Source organism: Durotheca rogersii (genome assembly GCF_024521655.1).
Source record: "Durotheca rogersii strain YMJ 92031201 chromosome Unknown GGS23scaffold_4, whole genome shotgun sequence".
In the NCBI taxonomy this organism is placed as follows: domain Eukaryota; kingdom Fungi; phylum Ascomycota; class Sordariomycetes; order Xylariales; family Xylariaceae; genus Durotheca; species Durotheca rogersii.
The window spans coordinates 82,455-106,901 of NW_026251235.1; the positions used below are offsets into that span (position 1 = coordinate 82,455).

Below are 24,447 nucleotides of genomic sequence, written 5' to 3' on the forward strand. Positions count from 1 at the left end.
TTAATCTAGCGATCGCCTTATCTTCCTTATCTAAACTAAATTCGAGGGCCGACGAATCCTTAGCTTCGGAGATAAATATTACCTCTATATCGTCGTTATAAAGGCGGGCATAATTAATTTTAGCTTAGAAACTAGCGTCGGTCTTTAGGTACTCGGCTAGGAACGCGTTTTTAGGCTTATATACGCCATTAAAGCGGCCTAAGGTATTAATAGCATTTAGTTTTCTTAATCGCCGAATATAAGGCTTAGTAACGTATCGCTTCTTAAATTAATAACGAAAGAAATTATTATCCGGGCCGAGCTAAAGTTAACGGTTCTTATAAAGGTACTTCCGTCGAATTCGAGTTTCATACGGGACTAGAAAATAAAGTTTATACCAAGTAATAAAAAATAACTAACGAACCTATCTTTAACGACGTAAATCGGTAAACGAAGGTAATAATCGGTAAACTAAATAGGACCGTCGATTATTCCTATATATAAGGTCTTTATAAAGGATCTAAAACCTCGCTATATCGCCTTAGTACCGGTTATAAAAAAACGCTACTTCTTTATATAGCTTTCTACGATTATATTAAACTACGTCCTTATATCGATTACCGTAAATACGAGAGCTTCGTTCCCGTTAGGTCCTACGTTAACTATTAACTTAAGGAAAGGCCGGATATAGTTTTTAACATCCTTCGCGATAACGGAATTTACCGCTATTTCATTTAAAGGGTTAGTAAACGGGGCGGTAGTTTACGGTACGCTAGATATTTTAACGCTTTCTTTCCGATCCTTTTATACCTATTCCTTTATAATCTTAATAACCTTAAACTAACCTTCGTTAATCTCTATAGCGCGTATCGTAAGGTACTTAACTACTTATTCCGAAAACCCGAGTATAAACTTAATTAAATCGTCCTACGAAACTTCGAAGCATTTCCTATTATTCTTATTAATCTTATCCAGCTAAAACTCTCTTAATAACTCGTTAATAATCTTCGCCTTCCTAGCTAAGTCGTTCGTATTCGAAGTAATATTCTTACCGGCTTTAGTCGGTTTACGCTTAGGCTATATCGATAGGACTTCTATATCCTCTTAATCGGGTACTTCTCTTTCGATATACTCGCCGTTAAAACCTCTAGCTCGCTTAATTACGTTAACTTCGACTAAGTCCGTTTTAATGGTACCCTTATAATAATAAATACCTTCGTCGTCGATAAAACCCTTAATCTAATTATAACCTAAGATTCCCGTTTCGTATAATTCGGAGTTATATTTACGTTCGACTATCTAAATAACGTTAATCTCCGATATAACTCTTAATATCTCTTCCTACTTTAGTATTACTTCCTCGCTCTTAAAATATCGTAGGTCGAGGAATATAAGCTTTAGCTTTCCGGCTAAATAATAATATACCATCCTACGTACCTACTCTAAAGATTCCTTACTTTAATATACGTAAAATAAGATATAATAAACGATCGGTTTTCCTTTACGCTTAGCTTAGGTAATAATCGATCCTAAGACTAATATTAACTCCGGCTTATCCGGGTTTCCGTTTTCGAAGTAATATAATCGCTTATTATTCCTATAATAGAACCGATTCTAGGTTATATCTATTAATAATAAATAGCGGCTATAGTTATAGAACCGATCGAAAATACTATAAAATTAATATTCGAATTCCTTATAATTATTCGTTTAGGTTAATAAAATCTTATTACGCATGCCTCGGTAGTTTAACATAATACTACGTTTAAAGCCTACTAAGGTTCTTTCGTTAGTTTATAGGTTATAAAAACTTAGGTTCCGAACCGCGTTTACTAGGAACGGATTTTCCTATTAATATTATTAATCGGCGCCGTACGTACCCTTAAAACCATAAGAGCTACTCTCCTAACGGTAGTTCTACGAAGTTATCTTTATCTTTAAAGCGTTAAATCGATCGTAGAAGGCCTATATATTAACTTCCTAGTTAATACTTAAGTAGCCATAAGAAGGTTTAGGCTACGAAGGAGGCGGTAATAAAGGTATCTAAAGGTTAGGAATCGTTAATCGTTAAACTATCTACATTATAAGCTTCTCGGATTCTTCGAAAGTTACCGTTTTTTACTATCGTCGTTCTTCGGCTTAGGTCCTATCGGTAATTTATATCACTATACGACGTTCCGTTTACTTATAAAACCAAGTATAAAGAATCCGGTAATCGATATCCTCGATCTTATTATAGTTATAATCTCCCGTTTTATAGAACTTTATAATTAAAGATATCCGGAATTTATCGGTTAGGTATCCTACTTTCTAAGGAAGCTTTCCGTTATCGTTTACGAGCTTAGAAAGGCGTTTATAATCCATAAAATACGTATAAATCGCCTTAGGATCGTTAATTACGTTACCTCGTTCTAGCTATACGAGTTTACGTTTAACGTTAACTTAACCTAGTTTATCGGTAATCCTAAAACGATACTTTAGGACTATAACGATAACTCTCTAGATCGTTTAATCCTTCGTAACGTCGTTAATACGCTCCCTAATAGTCTTAGTCGTAATCTATTCGCCGATCTCCTTAATCTTATCGTCGTCGCTTATACGGTAACGATTAAATAATCGATTTACCTTCTTTAGCTACTAAGTTACGTTATATTTATTAAACTTAAGCCTAAGGTAATCGGTAAGATTAAAAGATCTAATGGCTAACATTACGATAATCGGAATAGCTACCGGTATATTCTAACTACTAGAGGCCCCGTTATTACTATTCTAAGATAATACCATAAGGATTAACGGGATAAGTATAGAGCCGCGGTTAAGGGGTAGCTAAATAAGAGTTTTATCGTCGTCCTCCTCCTCTTCGGGCGAATATAAGAGCGGAAAACTAATATCGACTCTTAAGGTCTTTATTAATAATTTAATCTTTATTACTTTAAATCCCGATAACGATCTACTCCGTTTCCTAGCTATAGACTCCGTTTAATTTAACGATACGAAATATAAAGTAAAAAGAGGAATAGTAAGGGTCTTATTATCTAACATAAAGGTAAAGGTAAGATAACTATTATCTATATCTTAATACTTTTCTTCTAATATAGGTATATTAATATTTATTATACTATCCCGATCGATAGGATCCAGGTATTATACGAGCTTCTCTAATCGGTTAACGCCTAACTAAAGTACGATACGTATTCCTTAGACTAATAGTTTAACTATTATAAATAAATCGACGATAATCCCTCCTATTAAAGTCCAGAACTCCTAACATATAACCTTCGTTAAGGTAATACGTATAAGAAATAAATCCCGAGTAAAGAATCGCGCTAAATACGATATCGGTTATAACCATAAGCCGGTCTCGATCTAACGAAAACTATTTAATAATATTAACGGTATTACCGCTAGGCGTCGTTTTACGCCTATATTAATACTTCTCGCTATATTAGCTATTAATTAACAATATAAGGCTAGCCTATATATAAGTATACCTATTAACTCGACTCTAGTTCCGTTTCCCTAATTCTCTATATCTACGTAGTCCTATTAATATTAATTCCTAATTCTCTTTAAAACTATCGGTTACTAGTAGCTATTAGTTTATTAATTCCTATCTATACTATTAATATAAATATCTATATCATATCGTATATTATATCATCGAATCGCTACGCCTAAGTATCCTAAAATACCTCTAGTATAATAAGTTATTAATATCTATATATTTAATTTATATCGATTAATAAGTTTAAAAGGAAAAAGAAGCTATCGTAAGATCGGTTAGGGCATAATTACTATTAGCCTTTATCCGCCCTTAGTATTAATAAGGGAGCAGCGGGTCGTATAAGTTATCGCAATTTATATTAAGGCGTTCGTACGTCTAATCCATATAGCAAATAAATAACTATAAAGGGGCTACCTTAATCGCTATAAGCTCTATCTACTCGCACGAGATATACTATACTATTAGCGGTTCGGGGAAGCGGTTAATATCGAGGGCTAAATACCATCCCTAGTAGCGGTAGTATTATTATAAAAGTTCCCGGGCTTATACGTACCTCCTTATAGTAAATAAATAACTATAAAACGGGATACTTTATTTAACGTAAAACGCGGACTACTTCGCGGGTTAAATAACGGCGCCGACGGCGATCGGTATCCTTTAAATCCTAATAACGCAATAGGAACTCCGTAAACTAAAGGTTAAAGGGTCGAAAAAATCATAGGGTAATCGCTACTAAGGAAAAGTAAAGCGTACGCGATACTAAAAACCCGGATAGGTTCACTCGAAAGTATACTCTAACGAAGATTACGGCGCGTACGATGGTCTAGGATAAATAAAACTAATATCGCTATATTAATCGAGAGACAAGGAATCTAATGCAGTTATCGTATCTTAGCTATACGCCTTAATCGTAAAGATATAATAATCGCCAGCCCGAAGGTATAAAAAGTAAAGGAAGAAAAGAAGCAAAACGCAAAAGTCACTTATTCGGCTATAACGGTACAACGAAGTAACTTAAGCGCCTATAACCAAAATAAATATACTAATCGAAAAACGACGAATCTAATAACAAAAACGAATCTTTAATTAAAGTAAAAATAATAAAGATAGCAATCTAGCTAGGTAATAAACTAAATAATAAGCATAGCATATCCCGCACTTACGGGAACTATAGTTACTCTATATAGGCATAAGGCCTATCGTAACGTATCACGTAATACATTAAAAGGGCATGTCTTACCGCACCACTACAGTAAGAAACCGTCCGTAACGGAGTATCTCTTACCGGGTATATATTAAATATCGAAGTTAAATATCTTAATATAAGCTATTTATTTAATAAGGATAGCGCCCGGGAGACTAAAGAATCCGTCGTTAAGCTAAGCGATTAATACTTTAGCGTCGGTTTTAAGTACGAAGTAAATACCGTAAAGGTAGTTTCGAAGCCGTCGTAAGGATTTAACGACTCCTAGATACTTTCGTTTTATAGCGTCGTAATTTAACTCCGCCTTTCTTTAGATCCCTAACTCGTATCTCGAGGATCTAAAGTTACCTTTATCGTTATCCTAATTTAATACGTAGCCTTAACCGTCTTTTAATACGTCGACTTTTACTTAGATTAATTATTCGATAATATAATTTAAAATAATTAATACCGATACGTTAATAAAAGTAATCTTAAGCGAATCTATAGCATATTATTAATCGATATCTTAAATAAAGTATACTTCCTTACGTATTAATATTAGGAAAGGTTTAGCGATTATAACGTAATAATCGATCTATATCCTAAAGAAAACCGTAATACCGATAAAAGACCTTACTTCGTTTATATTTTTATATAACTTTTACTTTAAGATCTTAATTATCTTTACTTCCGCGGGCTTTTTACCGTTTATACCGTATAGATATCCGACGATTACCGTACTACCTTTATACTAAGTAGATTTAACGGCGCTAGTAGTAGTACCGACTAATTCGAAGTTTAAGAAAACGGCGTCGATATTTTCTAAGTACTTTAAGATAAAGCGTCGTATTTCCGGAAAAGCCTTTTAGTTATCGTATCTCGATACCGGCCCTTTAATACCGACGTTATCGAAGAAAGGCTCGTATTTTATAAGAATTAAATCGTAGAGAATTCGTATAACGGCTCGAAGAAAAGCGGTAATTAAGTTTATCGCATCCTTTAGTAGAATCGTTATACGTAAAAAGCTAATAAAAGTAGCGAACGTAGTTATATTACGGTTCGTTTCCGTTAACGTTACCTAGTCGTACCTAAAGAAAAAGTCGACGATTATAAGGATTAAATATATAATAAATTCTTAGGCAAAGGAGTCTCTATCTCGGGGTAAGAAGGCGTCGCGAATAATTTAAGCGTTAAGTTTTATCGTAAAGTTAATAAGTCGTAAACCGCTATCTTTCTTTTCGATTACGAATTACGTATTTCGATAAGGACCGTAACTCTCTTCTAGGATTCCGTTCTTTAGTCGTATACGTAAGACTTCGATTACTCGTTCCTTAAGAGGTATTAGGATAAAGATATCCTTAGCTTACTAGGCGTTATATAGTACCGCCCTAATCTCATAGTTAGGGTAAACCTTAGGTCGGATTTTTCCGATTTTAAAGAAATCCTAGGCTAGGGCTATTTCTTTTCGGTATAAGATCTTAATAAATACGTCTTTCTCCTAATCGGTTAGCTTCGTATTTAATAAACTTACTTTAATAGCGTTAAGCCTTTCCGTTATTAATCTAATACCTCGGGGGTTACTAGCGAATCTTAATATAATATTCTTATAGGGTTTATCGCGTTATAATACCTTTAGCGGTTCGTACTTCGACTTAACCTCTCTTATTACTTAATCCTTTTAATCGAGTATTTCTAGCGGTATTTAACCGTCCGACGGTACGTTATCTACGGGCTAAACTTTACGTAACTTAGGTTTATATATAGTATTAACTAAAAACGTATATTTAACTTCGTAAGCTAATTCCGAAATAAGGGCTAGGTTTCGCTTATATTATTTTAACTCTTACGTCGTATATCGAATTACCTTCGTAACGGCTTTACTAAAGACGTAAAGGAATTCTTCGTCGCTTAATTTAGCGATTACTTTATTTCCCTTATCTAAATTAAGTTCGAGGGCCGATAAGTCCTTAGCTTCGGAAATAGGTACTGCCTTTATATCGTCGTTATAAAGGCAGGCATAATTAATTTTAGCTTAGAGGCTAGCGTCGGTCTTTAAGTACTCGGCTAGGAACGCGTTTTTAGGCCTATATACGCTATTAAAACGGCCTAGGGTATTAATGACATCTAGTTTTCCTAATTACCGAATATAAGGCTTAGTAACGTATCGCTTCTTAAGTTAATAACGAAAGGGATTATTATCCGGGCCGAGTTAAGGTTAACGGTTCCTATAAAGGTACTTCCGTCGAATTCGAGTTTTATACGGGACTAGAAAATAAAGTTTATACTAAGTAATAAGGAATAACTAACGAACCTATCTTTAACGACGTAAATCGGTAAACGAAAGTAATAATCGGTAAGCTAGATAGAACCGTCGATTATTCCTATATATAAGGTCTCTATAAAGGATTTAAAACCTCGCTATATCGCCTTAGTATTAATTATAAAGAAACGCTACTTTTTTACGTAGCTTTTTACGATTATGCTAGACTACGTCCTTATATCGATTACCGTAGATACGAGAGCTTCGTTCCCGTTAGGTCCTACGTTAACTACTAGCTTAAGGAAAGGCCGGATATAGTTTTTAATATCCTTCGCGATAATAGAACTTATCGTTATTTTATTCGAAAGATTAGTAAACGAGGCGGTGGTTTACGGTACGCTAGGTATCTTAACGCTTTCTTCTCGATCCTTTTATACCTATTCCTTTATAATCTTAATAACCTTAAGTTAACCTTCGTTAATTTCTATAACGCGTATCGTAAGGTACTTAACTATCTATTCCGAAAACCCGGGTATAAACTTAATTAGGTCGTCCTACGAAACCTCGAAGCGTTTCCTATTATTCTTATTAATTTTATCTAATTAAAACTCTCTTAGTAACTCGTTAATAGTCTTCCCCTTCTTAGCTAAGTCGTTCGTATTCGTAGTAGCGTTTTTACCGGCTCTAGTTGGTTTACGCTTAAGCTATAACGATAGGACTTTTATATTCTCTTAATCGGGTACTTCTCTTTCGATATATTCGCCGTTAGAACCTTTAGCTCGCTTAATTACGTTAACTTCGATTAGGTCCGTTTTAATAGTATTCTTATAATAATAGATACCTTCGTCGTCGATAAGACCCTTAGTTTAATTATAACCTAAGATCCCGGTCTCGTATAATTCGTAGTTATATTTACGTTTAATTATTTAAATAACGTTAATTTCCGATATAGCTCTAGGTATTTCTTCCTACTTCGGTATTATATCTTCGTTTTTAAAGTATCGTAAGTCGAGGGATATAAGCTTTAGCTTTCCGGCTAAATAATAATATATTATCCTACGTACTTACTCTAGAGATTCCTTACTTTAATATACATAAAATAGGATATAATAAGCGATCGGTTCTTCTTTACGCTTAGCTTAGGTAATAATCGATCCTAGGATTAGTATTAACTTTAGCTTATCCGGGTTTTTATTCTCGAGGTAATATAGTCGCTTATTACTCCTATAATAGAACCGATTTTACGTTATATTTATTAATAACGGGTAACGGCTATAATTATAAAGCCGATCGAAAGTATTATAAAATTAATATTCGAATTCCTTATAATTATTCGTTTAAGTTAATAAAATCTTATTACGTATGCCTCGATAGTTTAATATAATATTACGTTTAGAGCTTATTAAGGTCCTTTCGTTAGTTTATAGGTTATAAAGACTTAGGTTCCGAACCGCGTTTACTAGGAACGGGTTTTCTTATTAATATTATTAATCGGCGCCGTACGTATCCTTAGGGCTATAAGAGCTACTCTTTTAATAGTAGTTCTACGAAGTTATCTTTATCTTTAAAGCGTTAAGTCGGTTGTAGAAGGCCTATATATTAGCTTTTTAATTAATACTTAAGTAGCCGTAAGAGGGTTTAGGTTACGAGGGAGGCGGTAGTAAAGGTATCTAGAGGCTAAGAGTCGCTAATCGTTAAACTATTTATATTATAGGCTTCTCGGGTTCCTCGAAAGTTACCGTCTTTTACTATCGTCGCTCCTCGGCTTAGGTCTTATCGGTAATTTATATTACTATACGACGTTCCGCTTACTTATAAAGCTAGTTATAAAGAATCCGGTAATCGATATTTCCGATCTTATTATAATTATAGTTTTTCGTTTTATAGAATTTTATAATTAAAGATATCCGGAATTTATCGGTTAAGTATTTTATTTTCTAAGAAAGTTTTTCGTTATCGTTTACGAGCTTAAAGAGACGTTTATAGTTCATAAGATACGTAAAGATCGCCTTAAGATCGTTAATTACGTTACCTCGTTCTAGTTATACGAGTTTACGTTTAACGTTAACTTAATTTAGTTTATCGGTAACCATAAAACGGTACTTTAAGACTATAACGATAACTCTTTAAATCGTTTAATCCTTCGTAACGTCGTTAATACGCTTCCTAATAGTCTTAGTCGTAATCCATTCGCTAATCTCCTTAATCTTATCGTCGTCGCTTATACGGTATCGGTTAAATAATCGATTTATCTTTTCTAGTTATTAAGTTACGTTATATTCGTTAAACTTAAGCCTAAGGTAATCGGTAAGGTTAGGGAATCTAATAACTAATATTACGATAATCGGGATAGCTACCGGTATATTCTAGCTACTAAAGGCCCCGTTATTATTATTTTAAGATAATACTATAAGGATTAGCGGAATAAATATAGAGCCGCGGATAAGGGGTAGCTAAGTAGGAGTTTTATCGTCGTCCTTTTCCTCTTCGGGCGGATATAAAGGCGGAAAGCTAATATCGACTCTTAAGGTTTTTATTAATGATTTAGTCGTTATTACTTTAGGTCCCGATAGCGATTTATTTCGTTTCCTAGCTATAAATTCCGTCTAGTTTAACGGTACGAGGTATAAAGTAAAAAGAAAGGTAGTAGGAGTTTTATTATCTAACATAGGGGTAAAGGTATAATAGCTATTATTTATATCTTAATACTTTTCCTTTAATATAGGTATATTATTATCTATTATATTATCCCGATCGATAGGGTCTAGGTATTATATAAGCTTCTCTAGTCGGCTAACGCCTAATTAAAGTACGATACGTATTCCTTAGATTAATAGTTTAATTATTATAAATAAATCGACGATAATTCCTCTTATTAAGGTCTAGAACTCCTAACGTATAACCTTCGTTAAGGTAATACGTATAAGGAATAGATCCTAAGTAAAGGATCGCGTTAAATACGATACCGGTTATAACTATAGGCCGGTCTCGACCTAACGGGAGCTATTTAATAATATTAGCGGTATTACCGCTAGGCGTCGTTTTACGCCTATATTAATACTTCTCGTTATATTAGTTATTAATTAATAATATAAGGCTAACTTATATATAGGTATACTTATTAGCTCGACTCTAGTTCCGTTTCCTTAATCCTCTATATCTACGTAGTCCTATTAATATTAATTCCTAATTCTCTTTAAAACTATCGGTTATTAGTAGCTATTAGTCTATTAATCCTATTTATATTATTAATATAAATATCTATATTATATCGTATATTATATCGTCGAGTCGCTACGCCTAGGTATCCTAAAATACCTTTAGTATAATAAGTTATTAATATTTATATATTTAATTTATATCGATTAATAGGTTTAAAGGGAAAAAGAAGCTATCGTAAGGTCGGTTAAGGCATAATTACTATTAGCCTTTATCCGCCCTTAGTATTAATAAGGGAGCAGCGGGTCGTATAGGTTATCGTAATTTATATTAAGGCGTTCGTACGTCCTCTATATAATAGGTAAATAATTATAAGGAAGCTACCTTAATCGTTATAAGTTTTATTTACTCGCACGAGATATATTATGCTATTAGTAGTTTAAGAAAGCGGTTAGTATCGAGGGCTAAGTATTATTCCTAGTAGCGGTAATATTACGATAAAAGTTCTTCGGGTTTTACGGGTTCCTCCGTATAATAAATAAATAACTATACGAGGAATATCTTAATCGGTATAAACGCGGTTTAATCGTCGTATTATATCGTAATATCGATAGCTTATTAACGTTATAAGTATTAAGGGCTAAGCGCTATCCTAATAACTATAGTATCGTTATAAAAGTTCCCGGGCTTATACGTATCTCCTTATAGTAAATAAATAACCATAAAGCGGGATATTTTATTTAACATAAAACGCGGACTACTTCGCGGGTTAAATAGCGGCGCCGACGGCGATCGGTATCCTTTAAATCCTAATAGCGTAATAGAAACTCCGTAAACTAAAGGTTAAGGGGTCGAAAAAGTTATAAGGTAGTCGTTACTAAGAAGGAGTAAAGCGTACGCGATACTAAAGACCCGGATAGGTTTACTCGAAAGTATATTCTATCGAAGATTATAATACGTACGATAATCTAAGATAAATAAAACTAATATCGCTATATTAATCGAAAGGTAAGGAATTTAATATAGTTATCGTATCTTAGCTATGCCCTTTAGTCGTAGAGATATAGTAGTCGCTAGCCCGAAGGTATAAGAAGTAAGAGAAGAAAAGGGGTAAAACGTAAAAGTTATTTATTCGGCTATAGCGGTACGACAAAGTAACTTAAGCGCTTATAACTAAAATAAATGTACTAATCGGAGAACGACGAATCTAATAATAAAAACGAATCTTTAATTAAAGTAAAAATAATAAAGATAATAATCTAGCTAGGTAATAAATTAAATAATAAATATAGTATGTCCCGTACTTACGGGTACTATAATTACTCTATATAGGTATAAGGCCTATCGTAACGTATTACGTAATACATTAAGAGGGCATGTCTTACCGCACCACTACAATACCCTGTCCGCAACGCTACCCCTAGGCGAGATATAGCCGAAGCGGCTGCCGATGGTAAACCGGCCAATCACACCCGCCTCCACCGACGATAAAGGCATCCAGAAGCGCCCTCGACCCAACCCGCCAAAGTCTCTAGTCGTGCAAAGAAGTCCGGGTGAGCTGGAGAAACTACTGTCCGAGAAACGTATGGACGAGATAATAGACGACGAGGTTATCATGCTATCTCTTAAGGGCAAGATACCCGGCTACGCCTTAGAAAGGAGCTTAAAGGATTATACGCGCGCTATAAAGGTTCGTCGAGCGATTATCTCGAGAATACGGGCGACCGCGGACCTTACGAACTTACTCGATTAATTAAAACTATCTTACGAGAACTATAACTAGGAGTAGGCTCTTAGCGCGTATTATAAGAACGTTATTAGTTATATACTAATCCCCGTGGGCGTCGCCGGCCCGTTAGTTATCGACGGTTAGAGCTATTTTATCCCGATAGCGACTACGGAAGGCGTATTAGTAGCTAGTATAAGCCGTAGCTATAAGGCGATTAACTTAGGTAGTAGTACTATTACGGTCTTAACTAGCGATAGAATAACCCGTAGGCCATGCGTAAGTTTCGAGACCCTCGAACGCGTAAGCGCTGTTAAGATATGGCTTAATTCCGATACAGGGTAGTCTTTAATAAAGAAGGCATTTAACTCGACTTCGAGATTCGTTCGGTTACAAACGATAAAAACGGCTATCGCCGGTACGAATTTATATATCCGTTTTAAAACTACTACAGGTAACGCCATAGGAATAAATATAATCTCTAAAGGTATCGAATACGCGTTAAATATTATGGCTACGGAGGAAGGATTTAAAGATATATTTATCGTTTCGGTATCCGGTAATTATTATATTAATAAAAAGACCGCTATTATTAACTAGATCGACGGCCGAGGTAAAGGTATAATCGCCGAAGCTATTATCCCGGGCGAGGTTATTAGGGCGGTACTAAAAACCGACGTCGATACTCTCGTCGAGCTTAATATAGCTAAGAATTTTATCGGTTCGGCTATAGCTACTTTTATTGGCGGCTTTAATGCCTACGCGGCTAATATCGTTACTGTAATTTTTATTACTACCGGATAAAACCCCGCCTAAGTGGTAGAAAGCGCTAACTACATTATCATTATGAAGAAGTAAGTTACTGCTAGGGTTATGTAAGTTATATTCGTTTTTAATGAGTACTAACTCGGGGATAGTTTACGTAGGTTCCTTTAAATCTCTATATTTATGCCGTCGATTGAAGTAGGTATACTCGGCGGGGGTATAATCCTGGAACCCTAAGGCGCGATATTCGATATGCTCGGTATCAGGGGTTCTCATCCGACGAGCCCTAGCGAAAACGCGCGCCGCCTCGCCCGCATCATTGGCGCCGTAGTTCTCGCCGGAGAAATATCCCTCTGCAGCGCCCTTGCTGCCGGTCATCTGGTTAAAGCGCACATGGCCCACAACCGCTCTGCCCCTCCGACTAGGAGTACTACACCTACTATTAGCTCCGGCGGTGCTATGACTCCCGTCGGACTAGCGATGACGACCACTGCTGATAAGGTGGCGAAGAGCCCAGCTGCTGTTGACCGAGCAGCAGCATTGAAACGGTAGCCAAATGCTTCGTTTCTGCTCCGCGGATTTGGTGGGGGTTTTGCCTGATTTAACAGACGTTTGAGGAGCCTGCGTTCGATGTCCGGATAGAGGCTCATACGACTGCGTGGGTAGGTGGACGGGCGTGGACCGAGGCCGGGCGTCTTCGTAGAGAGGTGGGAGGGTTAGAAATGAGGTCGACCTGTGCCACGAATTGAGTCAGGTGGTGAACTTAAGACGCCTTTACCACGAGTCTCGGGTAGTCATGAGGCATAGCAACGATACCCCAGAGTCTAGAGGCCACCGGACAAGGATGGCATAAAGGGAACGGGTTTATACAAACCTGGTGGCCATCACAGGATGTTTGGGGCAACACATCCGCAGAGCATCACGAAGTCAACTGTCGTTTAGTATATAATATAATGACGAAGGGTAATCTATCTTCGACCTATTGATCTTACAACTAATGTCCCTCTTGAAAGTTTAACCCAAAGTGAGTAACGCAGTACGCGGCATCGCTGATGGTGACCATACCGCAAGGATATTGTACTATCAGCTTTCGAGCAATTTAACATCCCCTAGGGTCTTGTAGTGATAACCTCGATTCTTAGCAATCCCGGCTGACGCATTCTGACACCCCATCCTTTATCAGTGCCTATCTTTGCCGTGTTATATTCGAACACGTAACTTATTTGGTTTTCTTACTTGGGAAGGAGACCACGCTGGTTGGAAGTAAGTGTTTTCTCTAGTGTTTCATATTACACATGCAGTGACTAAAGAGAATGTCTCTGTCTTTGTAAGTACATTAACCTCAACGCGAAAAAAAAAGCCCATTGCAATTGACAGCCGTAAACCCTCGATAAGATGAAATTCGATTTCAGTAATAGGTATCACCATCGCCATTCTTCGTGCTGTGTTAGTGACCACCAGACCGGGGAGGAGGGGGGTCACCAGAAGTCCTATATCCAATGCAAAGAAAACCGAAACTAACGAAGTACCATAGAAATTGTGCTTATTATTATGCCTAATCCTGAGGAACGACAGTGACACTGCTAGCTTGAGTACATGATGTTGTTAGCGTCGGCTCCATGACATGAGACACCAATGGCTTACGAGAGGGGCAGTGGGAGGAAACACTTGCCTCACCATGCGTTATAGAGAGAACGAACCCTTTATGATTTGGAGGACTGGCTGACCACGATTTTGCCCCTTGCCCGACCAGTTTTCAGCTTCTCGAAGGCCTTCGGCGCATCTTCGTATGGGAAGACCTCGTCTGTCACTGCCCTCACTTTGCCCTCCCGCATCCATTCTCCGATTTGGACGAGGTCCTCATGGGTATCCTTCGTGAAGAGGAACTCGATTTTTCTTTCCCCCCCCCCTAGGAACGAGGGCAAGTTCATTCGCGACACCAGAGTCTTCATGCCGCCGAACGACGCTGGAGCCCCGACTTGCACGAACTTGCCTTCGGGGAGGAGGAAGTGATCGGCTGCCTTGTAGAGGTCGGCCGGATCGTTGCCGACGTTGTCGACCACCAACTTATACACCAGGCCCTTCGCCTTGAGGATCTCGCTCACGTTCTCCTTGGCGTAGTCGATAACCTCGTCGGCTCCTAGGCTACGACACAAGTCTGCATTCTTCGCCGAGCAGCTCGTCGTTACGTGGCATCCTACCGCCTTGGCGATCTGAATCCCAAAAGTCCCGGTGCCGCCGCTGCCGCCATTGATGAAAACCTTGTCGCCGGCCTTTACATTCGGTACGATGCACTGGTATGCCGTCTGGCCCGCAGTTCCGACGCAGCTCGCATCTTCGAGGGATACACCCTCAGGCACGGCCGCGCATCCATTTCGGCGGACGAGCACGTACTCGCCGAGACTGCCGTACCTGGTGAACCCGGCCCTGCCAAAGACCCGCTGGCCCGTGCTGAATCCCTCGACGGCGTTGCCGACCTGGGCGACGACACCGGCATAGTCCAAGCCCGGCGACGCTGGGGTGGGGATGAAGGCGCGCATCGGCAAACCCATCTCGGGGAACTTGTAGTCGGCTGGGTTGAGAGCGCAGCTGCGAACCTGGACGAGGACGGCGTCCTTCGGAAGAACGTGGCGAAACGGAAGGGATGCGTTTTCGACTAATTTGAGGTTCTTTTCGAGCCCGCCGGCGGTGGACGTGTAGATCCATCCTCGCATGCTTTGGAGCTTAGCCGGAGCGGAGGAGTCCGCCATCTTGGTTGAAGCAGATTCGCAAGATCGAGAGGAACGGATGGATTGATGGATGGGTAGACGGAACTTCGCAATTGAGAGATACGGAGGGAAGAAAGCAGAGGGGTTGATTAAATTGCCACCGCCAGGCTACGTATTTATCGTAGACGTTAGCTGGCAGGCAGCCTCTTAGCGAGCACTGCCGGCCTGCTTGAATCCGAGAGATTCTCTAGCTCGAAGCACATGAATTAGGCACCACATCGTAACCACGCCATCGTCACCCATATGCGAACCTGCGCATTTACATAGGAATACGCGAATGCGCTTATACGCGTAGAGTCTCGCCGTACCGGGTCAGCCAAAATAGGAGAACCACAGCTATCAAAGGTATGACGGCATCAACCAGCTAGCTCTAGGTAGCACATGCTTACGTAGCCGGGACACCATTGACGAAGGTCACTGCGCGTCACCGCACAGGCGCTCTTTTCTGTCTCTCGACTAAACTAGCGGACTAGATACATGTAGGTACCTATGCAGGTATACTTCAGGTACCCAATGTGGGGCAGACATCAAGGTACCTACCTACATCTGTTCGCTCTGTTGGAAAGAGGTGTTTTCCTCCCATGTACAAACGGCTGAAGTACTGAAATTCTGAAATACAGGTATCAGCCTGAAAGAATCCCGCCGTATCAGGTGCCCAGCCGCCTCTCGCCGTCTTCCTTCTGCTGGCATTTTTACATCTGGGTGCCTCCTTTCCTCGAACGATCACAGATCGGTACAAGTCGAGCACAGCTAAGAAGTCTTACCGAGCTTGCGCAACGCCCCCCTCCCTCCCCCTGGACATTGTAAGGTTGCAGAGCTGACCGCGACCCAGGACCAGATATTTGTGGTGCGTTCGCTAGGGAACATCCGAGTTCGTCTCGTTGCCATCTCCTACCCACCTGTAGTGCTACACTAGCACCCTCGGTGGTGTGGTCGTGATGCGGGTCAGGAAGAGAGCGCTACTACGTACATACCTAGATTGCGGGTTTATGGGCTGCGGAGCACGCCAGAGCCAGTCTGCCGAGATCGCCCAGGCCGGTTGCGACATGGGTCGGTGTAGGTCGCATCCACGCCGACCCAATTTGGCTCAGATGACGCCTGTGAGCCTGTGAGCTTGACTGCTACTAAGCGGTCCTCGCCACGTGAATAATCCGGCTCTATAGATGCTGAGTGTACGGATGGGTCGGATGTAACAGACTTGCCGATCCATCGCGACAGACCTTAGCCAGCACTTATATAGCCCACTTGGCTGCGGCGTCCGAAGCGGTTGCTGGGGGCAAGCATTCCGCCGGTGTCGTCCCTGTCATCGTCGTGCGAAAGGGTTCTGGCTACGGCGAGTCCGGCCCTTATTTACCTAGGTATTATTTTTATAGGTTATTTTACCCTCCTCCCCTCGTCCCGTTTTGCCATCGGTAAATCCTGCGTCTATCTTTAGAGGCCATTTACCTGAGCTATTGGCATTCAGTCTCCGAAACCAGTTGCGTTGTGTTCCAGGCTTATTATAGTGAGGGGTGGTGGGAGTCGCGTCCGTCTGCATCGTCCTCCCGAGGTATTGCGGGGTCGTTGGCGGCCTCGCCGCTCCGTGGCCGGCACAGATATGAGGTAGGCATGCAATTTGCGCGATGTGAAAAACCTCGGCCGATTCCCAATACATTATTCCCGCGCGTGGTCATTTGTGTAAGGGGGATATTCGGCCGATTCCTCGCGCATTATTCCCGTGTCCGAGTGACGGGTTTACGACGGTCGGGGGCGAGAAAGGATGTCATTACGAGGTGACAACGCCAGTTAGATTAAGTGTCAGGAGTGTACGTCCGACGGTTATTGTGCACGCCTACCTAACCTACTACGGTGTAGAGAGCTCCAAGTACCTAACCTAACCTGACGTCCCGTAATCTATGGAGCTATCAGGGATGTTATCCATTAAATCGTATCCGCCACCGATGTAAGTACCGTCTTCGTCGCCTCGACTTAGTACAGGATGCCCCGCGCCCAGCCAGCCAAGCCACTTTTCCAGATCGTCGCCATCCCATGCAGCCTCTTTTGCTTGATCCTGGGAAACTTACCTACCCAGCTTTTTTATTATTATTATCACCACCGTCCTCATCGTCGCCGGCGTCTTCACTGCCGTCATCGGAATCTTCACCGCCATTGCAATCGTCGTCGCCGTCATCGTCGTTTTCTTCCCGCTTCGTCTTCTTGGGTAGTGGCCGTCGTTCCCACCGTTATCTCCCCAGGAGGGGGACTCGGTTGTATCCAGATTGGGGCCATGCGCAAAAACACTCGAAGACATGCACTGCGCGACGATATCGAATCCCTGCTAATAGAATAAATAAAAAAAACCACAACCACCATTCCCTCCGCGTCTTTGTTCGAGCAGACGGGGCCCACATCATCTTCGGGTGACTCAGTAGGGAGAGGAGCCGTCATACACATACCTACTCAGCCCTGTCTGTCCTGGAAGGATTCCCAGCTCTGGACTACGTAAAAGATTTCGATTCCGGCTTTATCTCTCGTTCTCTCATCCACCTTCATCTTCTATGGCCAACCCAGCTTTATCTACACCCCTTAGACTTTAACACACCCAGGTGCGAGGTTCTTACAGTCCCCTGCCCTCTTCTCTCCCCTACCTCTTGTGCAGAAGCCGGCCGGAATCCCGAAATCCGTTCCGCCGAATTTCCCGCCTCCTATGCGTACTAGCTAGAGTTACGAGGCATGACCCGCGGATAGCCAGCATAATGTCCAGTGCGTCCTCGTCTGCGATCCCAGATAATTCCACTCCCATGGAATCCTCTTCCCGCTCCTCTCCGAATGACAACTCGATCAGCTCCCCTGCCCCTACCTTGGCATCGCAAGATCCCGCGCCCTTGCCAATCACCGGTGCTGCCGTAGCTTCCATCGCTGGCAATCCTTTCGTCCCGTCAGGTCCCATCACCCTCGATCCGTCGACTACACCCTCCGCCGCGCTCAATCCCCGGAGTTGTGTGACGTGCCGTCGTCGAAAGGTCCGATGTGACAAATTCATGCCGTGCGGCAATTGCCGCAAGGCCCAGATTCAATGCGTCTTCCCGGCCCCGGGTCGTGCTCCTCGGCGTCCGCGCGCCAAAGACCCGAATGCCCCGCCGAAGCAGACGAGCGAGCGCGAGATGGAGCTGATGAAGCGGCTGCGGAAGCTCGAGGGTATAGTGGAGGATCTAAGTGGCCAGATTGAAATCGAGACGGCGAGGCACCCCTCCCTCAGCGGCGGAGCCTCGCCCGAGACGAGTATACCGGATACCACGCTTGAGAAGGAGCGCCGGAGACAAAATGGCACTGTATACAGCGAAAATCTCCCCGGTGGTTATCCGCCTGCTGACCAGTCCAAGGCCAGACGTGCTCAGACGGGCGACTCGGCGCAACCGGCGCACAACGTAACCGGTCAGGTCAGCAGGTCGTTTGGGAGGCTGGTCCTGAATGAGAAGGGAAAGACGCGATACGTGAGCAGCGCGTTTTGGTCCAAGATTAATGATGAGGTGTGTAGTGCTCGTATCCCCATAGCTGGGATGGGGGGGAGAATCGCTAATGTGAGACAAGATCAATCTTCTTCGGACTGAAACGGAGATGCTCAGCGATGAAGACTCCGAGGTCTCCGACGACGACGGAAGCCCTGCAGCATTCAACCCGTACTCGTACCAGACTGACCATCACGGCTTCGTCCTCGGCTACAGCTCCTCCAACGTCGATCTGAGAAAGCTACACCCCTTGCCGTCTCAGATACCATTCATCTGGCAGGTGTATCAGGAGAATGTCGATCCTCTAGTAAAGATATTACACGTCCCATCTATGAACAAGATCATCCGTGAGCTTAGGAGCAATATGAACGACATCTCGCCGGGAATAGAGGCTCTGATGTTCGCTATCTACTATGCTTCCATTACGTCGATGGAGGAGGAGGAGGTATGGCACGTCCACCCACAAGCAACTCGCCGTGTGCTCATCCAGGCATTTAGGTCAAAGTCAATTTCGGTGCCGAGAAAGCGCATCTTATAAACAAGTATCGCTTTGCCACGGAGCAAGCGCTGGCGAAGGCTAATTTCCTCGTCACTTCGGAGCTGGTGGTGGTACAGGCCTTCACACTCTTCCTCGTCCTCGTTCGGCGGTATGACGACACTAGGTTCGCTTGGACACTCACCGGCCTTGCGATACGCATCTCGCAGTCTCTCGGTATACATCGAGAAGGCACCAAATTTGACGACTTGAGTCCGTTCGATGTCGAGATGCGCCGCCGGCTGTGGTGGGCCATCTGTATCCTCGACCTCAGATCGGCAGAAGATCAAGGTACCGAGCTGACGATCGCAGAGCGAACGTACGATACGCAATTCCCACTGAATATTAACGACGCCGACATAACTCCCGAGATGACAGAGTTTCCCGAAGAACAGACTGGTCCCACCGACGTGACATTTTGCCTCATCCGTTACGAAATCTGCGCATTGGCTAGGAGAATACATTTCGCCACGAACGGGATGGCTCCTTGCCAAACCCGGGGTACCTCTCAGGAGCGCGATGCAATGCTCCTTGAATGCTATGAACGCATCGAAAAGAAATATCTCAGGACATGTGGGGACAAGGATTCGGATCTACTTCATTGGGTCGCCGCCATGATCGCACGGCTAATCATGGCCAAGTTAAGATTGATCATCTATCAACCGGTGCTCTTGCATTCCACCGGGCAGGAGATCAACCAGGACATTCGGCATCGTCTTTTCATGGCATCCCTTGAGGTTGTCGAATATACCAAGGTCTTGAACACAGAACCGAGATGTCGTCAATGGCGATGGCTGTTTCAAACGTACGCACAGTGGCACGCCGTCGCATATCTTTTGCTCGAGGTGTGCCGCCTACCCTGGAGCGCGTCGCTCGAGCGCGCCTGGGTAGTGCTCAATGCTACCTTCCAAACCCCCGATGCAGCTGAGCGTGCTCGGCCGGGCGTCTGGGTTCCGCTTCGCAAGCTCATGGGCCAGGCAAGGCGTCGCAGGGAGGAAGAGATCAAGCGGCTAAGAGCTGATCCCGAGGCGGCTCGGCAGCTCGACGCTGACGAACAAAGCAGGGCGCAGCCATCCAGCTTCAACCACCTTTCCAGCTCGATGAGGAGCGTCCTCGCGCAGGACCAATGGCGTAAGCTCGTCGGGGTCAAGAGTCCCGAGAGGCCAAAATATCCTATCTCGTCCGTTGTCAACGACGACCCTCGGAAGAATGGAAGGCCAGCCCTGCCAAAACAGCCCGACCTCGAAGCGCCTCAACCCGGTTTACAATACCTCGACCACATGATGGCACAGCCATACCTTACCTCTCAGGATATCTTCTCGGTCGCATGTCCAGGAGATCCAACGTACTCAGACGGAGAGGCGCGGGGGGGGGCTAGGCCAGAGCAGCAGACCATACCTCTCGAAACTTTCAGCACTTCGAATAATGCCTTGTATCACTCGACTCCAGGCCAGTCCTCGCAGCCTTATATCGAGGATAACCTTCCGCCTTGGCTCTGGCCGGACACCTGGCCCAACGGATCATCATCAGGTGATTCACCCGCCAACGGCCCGGTTACCGACAACCAAGACGTAGCCATGGATGTCGACGACAGCTTCGATTGGCAGAATTGGATGGATAGCGGGCTTGCGATGGGACGAGCCGGATTCATGGGCGGGATCTGATGAATTTTGTAAATAAGTAATTTGTGTAGATGCGTCCCAAGTGCGGCTTTTGGAGTACTTAGGAGGGGCATCCCTGATGCTACTACAGCCTCAGGAGGGGAGCACACCAGGTGTTTAGGCGCGAAAAGGGTCACATATTTGGAGCTGCCCCGTCGGCAGGGCTGCAATATTTGATTGTGTTGCATAGACCGAGAAGCCGTGTAGGAGCAGGCAGTGTATGGGCGGACTGTCCTAGCAGCCCATGATTCGGTGTCCTCGACGGGAAGCAGTCTCATGGCAAGGTAGGTCTTAGGTATCATCGCACCAGGGTATAACGACGGGGTGCTGTTCGTAAGAGTTAGCCTGCCTAGCCTTACTGCCTACTGAGTTCAGGTAATACCATGTAGAGAATTAGCTTGCAATGCAGTGTCTCCTACCCAAGAATATACTATTACATGTAGTGCACGCTGAACTGGTCTCGTCCCAACTGGTAACCATTCATGGTCCTATAGAGGTTAGACCGATGATAATAATAGTTATAGTTAAGGCAAGCATCGGAGTCACAAAATTCTCCTTGAGAATTGTGTGATAAGTTAGCAGCGTCCTACAACTAAAGAGGCATAAGCCGGGGCAGATAGTCGACGTCGTTAAATACTGAAGCGAAGCGTATGCATACTTAGGGTACAATGTTAGCACTTCTCCTTTTATATCCCTGCGCTGAGTAAAGCATTCTAGATAACTCAGCTCCCCACTCGGTGGCGTTAAAGAGGCAACTTGGCACCTCTACTTGTTCTCTTCCCTGTCGCTGGTGTATCGCTTTTCCGTCCCTCAGGTTGTGGTTTAACTCGACATAATAGTTAGTATAGATGGCCTACATTCTAATGAATGAAGGGTATCCTACCAGGAGTTTCTTATCGAAAGGCCACGTCGCGTAGGAGTGTATATGCAGAGCCACATTATTCCGTGACAATAATGTATATGTAATCCTTTCACAACCTGGGAACCCGGGTTGAGTTGGATCGATGGGATCCGTATGGAAGCGGAGGGCAACCATCGTAGCGTTTATTTGCAATGCCTTCCCTTCTTGCCCCTAGGCGTAGGTAGGTAGTGCTGACTGCCTAACGACGAAATACGGAATGATAATATACCCCTGCCCACCACATTGGTAGCGAATTCCGTGTTTTCATAGTCGCCAGAGGAACATCAACATGTCATGTCGACGTATGGCCATGTTTACTTATTCTCCCTCAACCGCTTCAGCCTCTCTGGCCAGACACCCATCTTTCCGGGTGACAAGATACCGTTAGGATCCAGTGATTCCTGATCATGTGTTAGATGAGTCATTCGTTGGTTTCATGCTGAGGCGGCAACTTACTTTTAACGTCTCGACCAGGCGACGGTACGCATGGTTATTAAAATCGAATAGCTCTGCATTCATATCTGAGCCGAATATCAGTACAATATGTTCATCTGTCAGATCGCCTGTCAACAACGACTCTTTTTGGCTCACCCATGTGGTTGATGTGTGCTCTGTACTTGGCAAAGCCCCTTCGGCTCCCTTCCTCGAACAGCTTGCGAAAGACTTTATCGACGCTGGCCCGCTGCTCTGGGCTCGTTTTATCGAAGCAGAGCATGGCGACGAAGATAGCATAGCGTTCATGCATAAAGAAGTCACACAGGAGATCAAGTCCTTGAGACGCGCAAATGGCCTTGGCCGCTATCGCCCATTCCAGCACGGTTTTGCCATCTAAGGGCACGATGGGCGAGTACGCCCCGTGCGCTCCGACCGAATCATCGCGGCGGTTATAATAGTTCACCATGGGTATATTCCACATGCTCGGGATTCCCACTCTGATACCGCCGTGCAACGGAGAGACCGCCGTTGCTTCGAGGAGGCCGCCGTCTTTGCCTGTGAACAGGGTCTGCCGAAGCCGCCCAAAAGGGGCGCGCTTTGCCACCACCCTCTGCACTTCATCATACTGAGCCTTGACAACCTGCGTCGGTCCGTAGAGCCCAAATTTCACCGTCCATATGCCAACGTCGAGATCATTTTGCATCTCCTTCAGTCTCCAGTCAGGGATTGGGCCTTCGCCTTGCCACCATTCGGAGTGTTTCCCGAATATCGTAGCCCACTCCGCGATATAGAATACGTAAACCACATGTGGTATAGTGCCGTTACGACGTAGTTCTCCAAAAACATCTACGATCGCCTCGACATGGTCAAACTCGGGCACGTCAAAGGAGCATGCCATATAGGCCTGCGGTTGCGGCGTCAGGTTGATGGCCATCTTGGTGACTATTCCCAAGTTGCTCTGCATGAAGAGTCCGTCGACCGAAGGGCCGAAGGATAGCTTGGTTTTGTGTGCTGACGGCGAAGTCGACATAGAATACTGGCCTGTGCGTACAACATCGCCGTTTGCAAGAATTACTTCCATGTCCGTCACATTCTCGTGATGAACCCCGGTTGGAATAAAGCCGAGGCCGCGGTCGAGAGTCTGCTGGTGTCAAAAATCCCCTGGCTAGTACCCTCCACTGCAGCGAGGAAGGACTCACATTGCCAATGACACTGCCCCATCCTAGCGATGCGACACTCGGCCAGAGCTTGAGTTTTTCCCTCGCGCAGTATTCGTACAGGTCCCCGAACGTGACCCCTGGCTCTACTACAGCATAACCGAACTTCTCGTTCACTTCGAGAATCTTATTCATCCGGTGTAAATCTAGGGCGAAGAACCCGGGGTACCGGGGAGCAGGTCCTCCATATCTACCCACCCAGTCAGTTATTATGTCCCCAGACAACAATAGTAATTTGAACGTGGCTGGTCGACAGTACCCAAAGTTCTTTCCTCGTGAGAAGGTCCACACCGGGATCTTATGCTCGTTTACGACCCTGAGCAGAGCTTGGAGCTCTGGGACCGAGGACGGGCAAGCTGCGGCGCTTGGAACGTTCCTTTCGTGGCCAGACTCGGGGATTTCATAAGGGTCAACGTATTCTTTCAGGTTATCGCCAGTGAAGACGGCGTCTTCTCCTAGAGCCTTTACAATCTGGCTGAGTGCCGTATCGAAATCATCTTGGCTCACATCTGGCGGCAGAACTTGCTCGATCTTGCCGAGAATCGGGTTCGAAAACGCTTCATCGTGAGCTGCCTGGTATAGAGGATTGGCGTATTTAGGAGGCATCTTGTTAGTTAAGAGGCTCGAAATTTATGAACAGTGATGGGTTTACAGATGGTACTACGTATATATATATGTAGGCCGTAATATGCCCAGACAAGGAGGGGGAGAAATCACACCTCTTATGAACAGCCGTACCTTTTATCCTCGGTTTAATAATACCCATCTCTTAGCCCTCTGTGATTCTAGTCCATATGCGGAGACGGCAGCGATGCCCCCCTCCCGCTGCGGGCATTCTATACGGTTAACTTGGAAAGGTATG

At 43.6% G+C, this 24,447-nt stretch overlaps 5 protein-coding genes across 5 annotated transcripts; 3 read left to right on the plus strand and 2 right to left on the minus strand.

Moving 5' to 3' along the window:
* Positions 1–11,539: 11,539 nt before the first annotated feature.
* On the plus strand, positions 11,540–11,872 carry GGS23DRAFT_593864 (uncharacterized protein; the record flags this gene model as incomplete). Its single annotated transcript, XM_051518083.1, has 2 exons — positions 11,540–11,779; positions 11,861–11,872. The coding sequence occupies 2 exons, from the start codon at positions 11,540–11,542 to the stop codon at positions 11,870–11,872; spliced, it is 252 nt and encodes an 83-aa protein (XP_051374394.1).
* Positions 11,873–12,579: 707 nt separating this feature from the next.
* Positions 12,580–13,661, plus strand: GGS23DRAFT_553762 (hydroxymethylglutaryl-coenzyme A reductase-domain-containing protein). The gene is made up of 2 exons (XM_051515492.1): positions 12,580–12,669; positions 12,733–13,661. Exon 2 carries the CDS (start codon positions 12,833–12,835, stop codon positions 13,130–13,132), a length of 300 nt encoding a protein of 99 aa, XP_051374395.1. The 5' UTR covers positions 12,580–12,669; positions 12,733–12,832; the 3' UTR covers positions 13,133–13,661.
* A 619-nt stretch (positions 13,662–14,280) lies between these two features.
* GGS23DRAFT_553768 (reticulon-4-interacting protein 1, mitochondrial precursor) lies at positions 14,281–15,674 on the minus strand (the record flags this gene model as incomplete). The annotated part of the gene is made up of 1 exon (XM_051515493.1): positions 14,281–15,674. The coding sequence occupies exon 1, from the start codon at positions 15,328–15,330 to the stop codon at positions 14,284–14,286; it is 1,047 nt and encodes a 348-aa protein (XP_051374396.1). The 5' UTR covers positions 15,331–15,674.
* Positions 15,675–18,083: 2,409 nt separating this feature from the next.
* Positions 18,084–21,035, plus strand: GGS23DRAFT_593866 (fungal-specific transcription factor domain-containing protein; the record flags this gene model as incomplete). Its single annotated transcript, XM_051518084.1, has 3 exons — positions 18,084–18,857; positions 18,919–19,281; positions 19,335–21,035. The coding sequence occupies 3 exons, from the start codon at positions 18,084–18,086 to the stop codon at positions 21,033–21,035; spliced, it is 2,838 nt and encodes a 945-aa protein (XP_051374397.1).
* A 1,122-nt stretch (positions 21,036–22,157) lies between these two features.
* On the minus strand, positions 22,158–24,349 carry GGS23DRAFT_350651 (putative vanilly-alcohol oxidase). The gene is made up of 5 exons (XM_051513123.1): positions 23,845–24,349; positions 23,568–23,775; positions 22,525–23,509; positions 22,390–22,454; positions 22,158–22,334 (listed from the first exon to the last, which is right to left on the minus strand). Exons 1-5 carry the CDS (start codon positions 24,189–24,191, stop codon positions 22,248–22,250), a joined length of 1,692 nt encoding a protein of 563 aa, XP_051374398.1. The 5' UTR covers positions 24,192–24,349; the 3' UTR covers positions 22,158–22,247.
* Between the last annotated feature and the right edge of the window lie 98 nt (positions 24,350–24,447).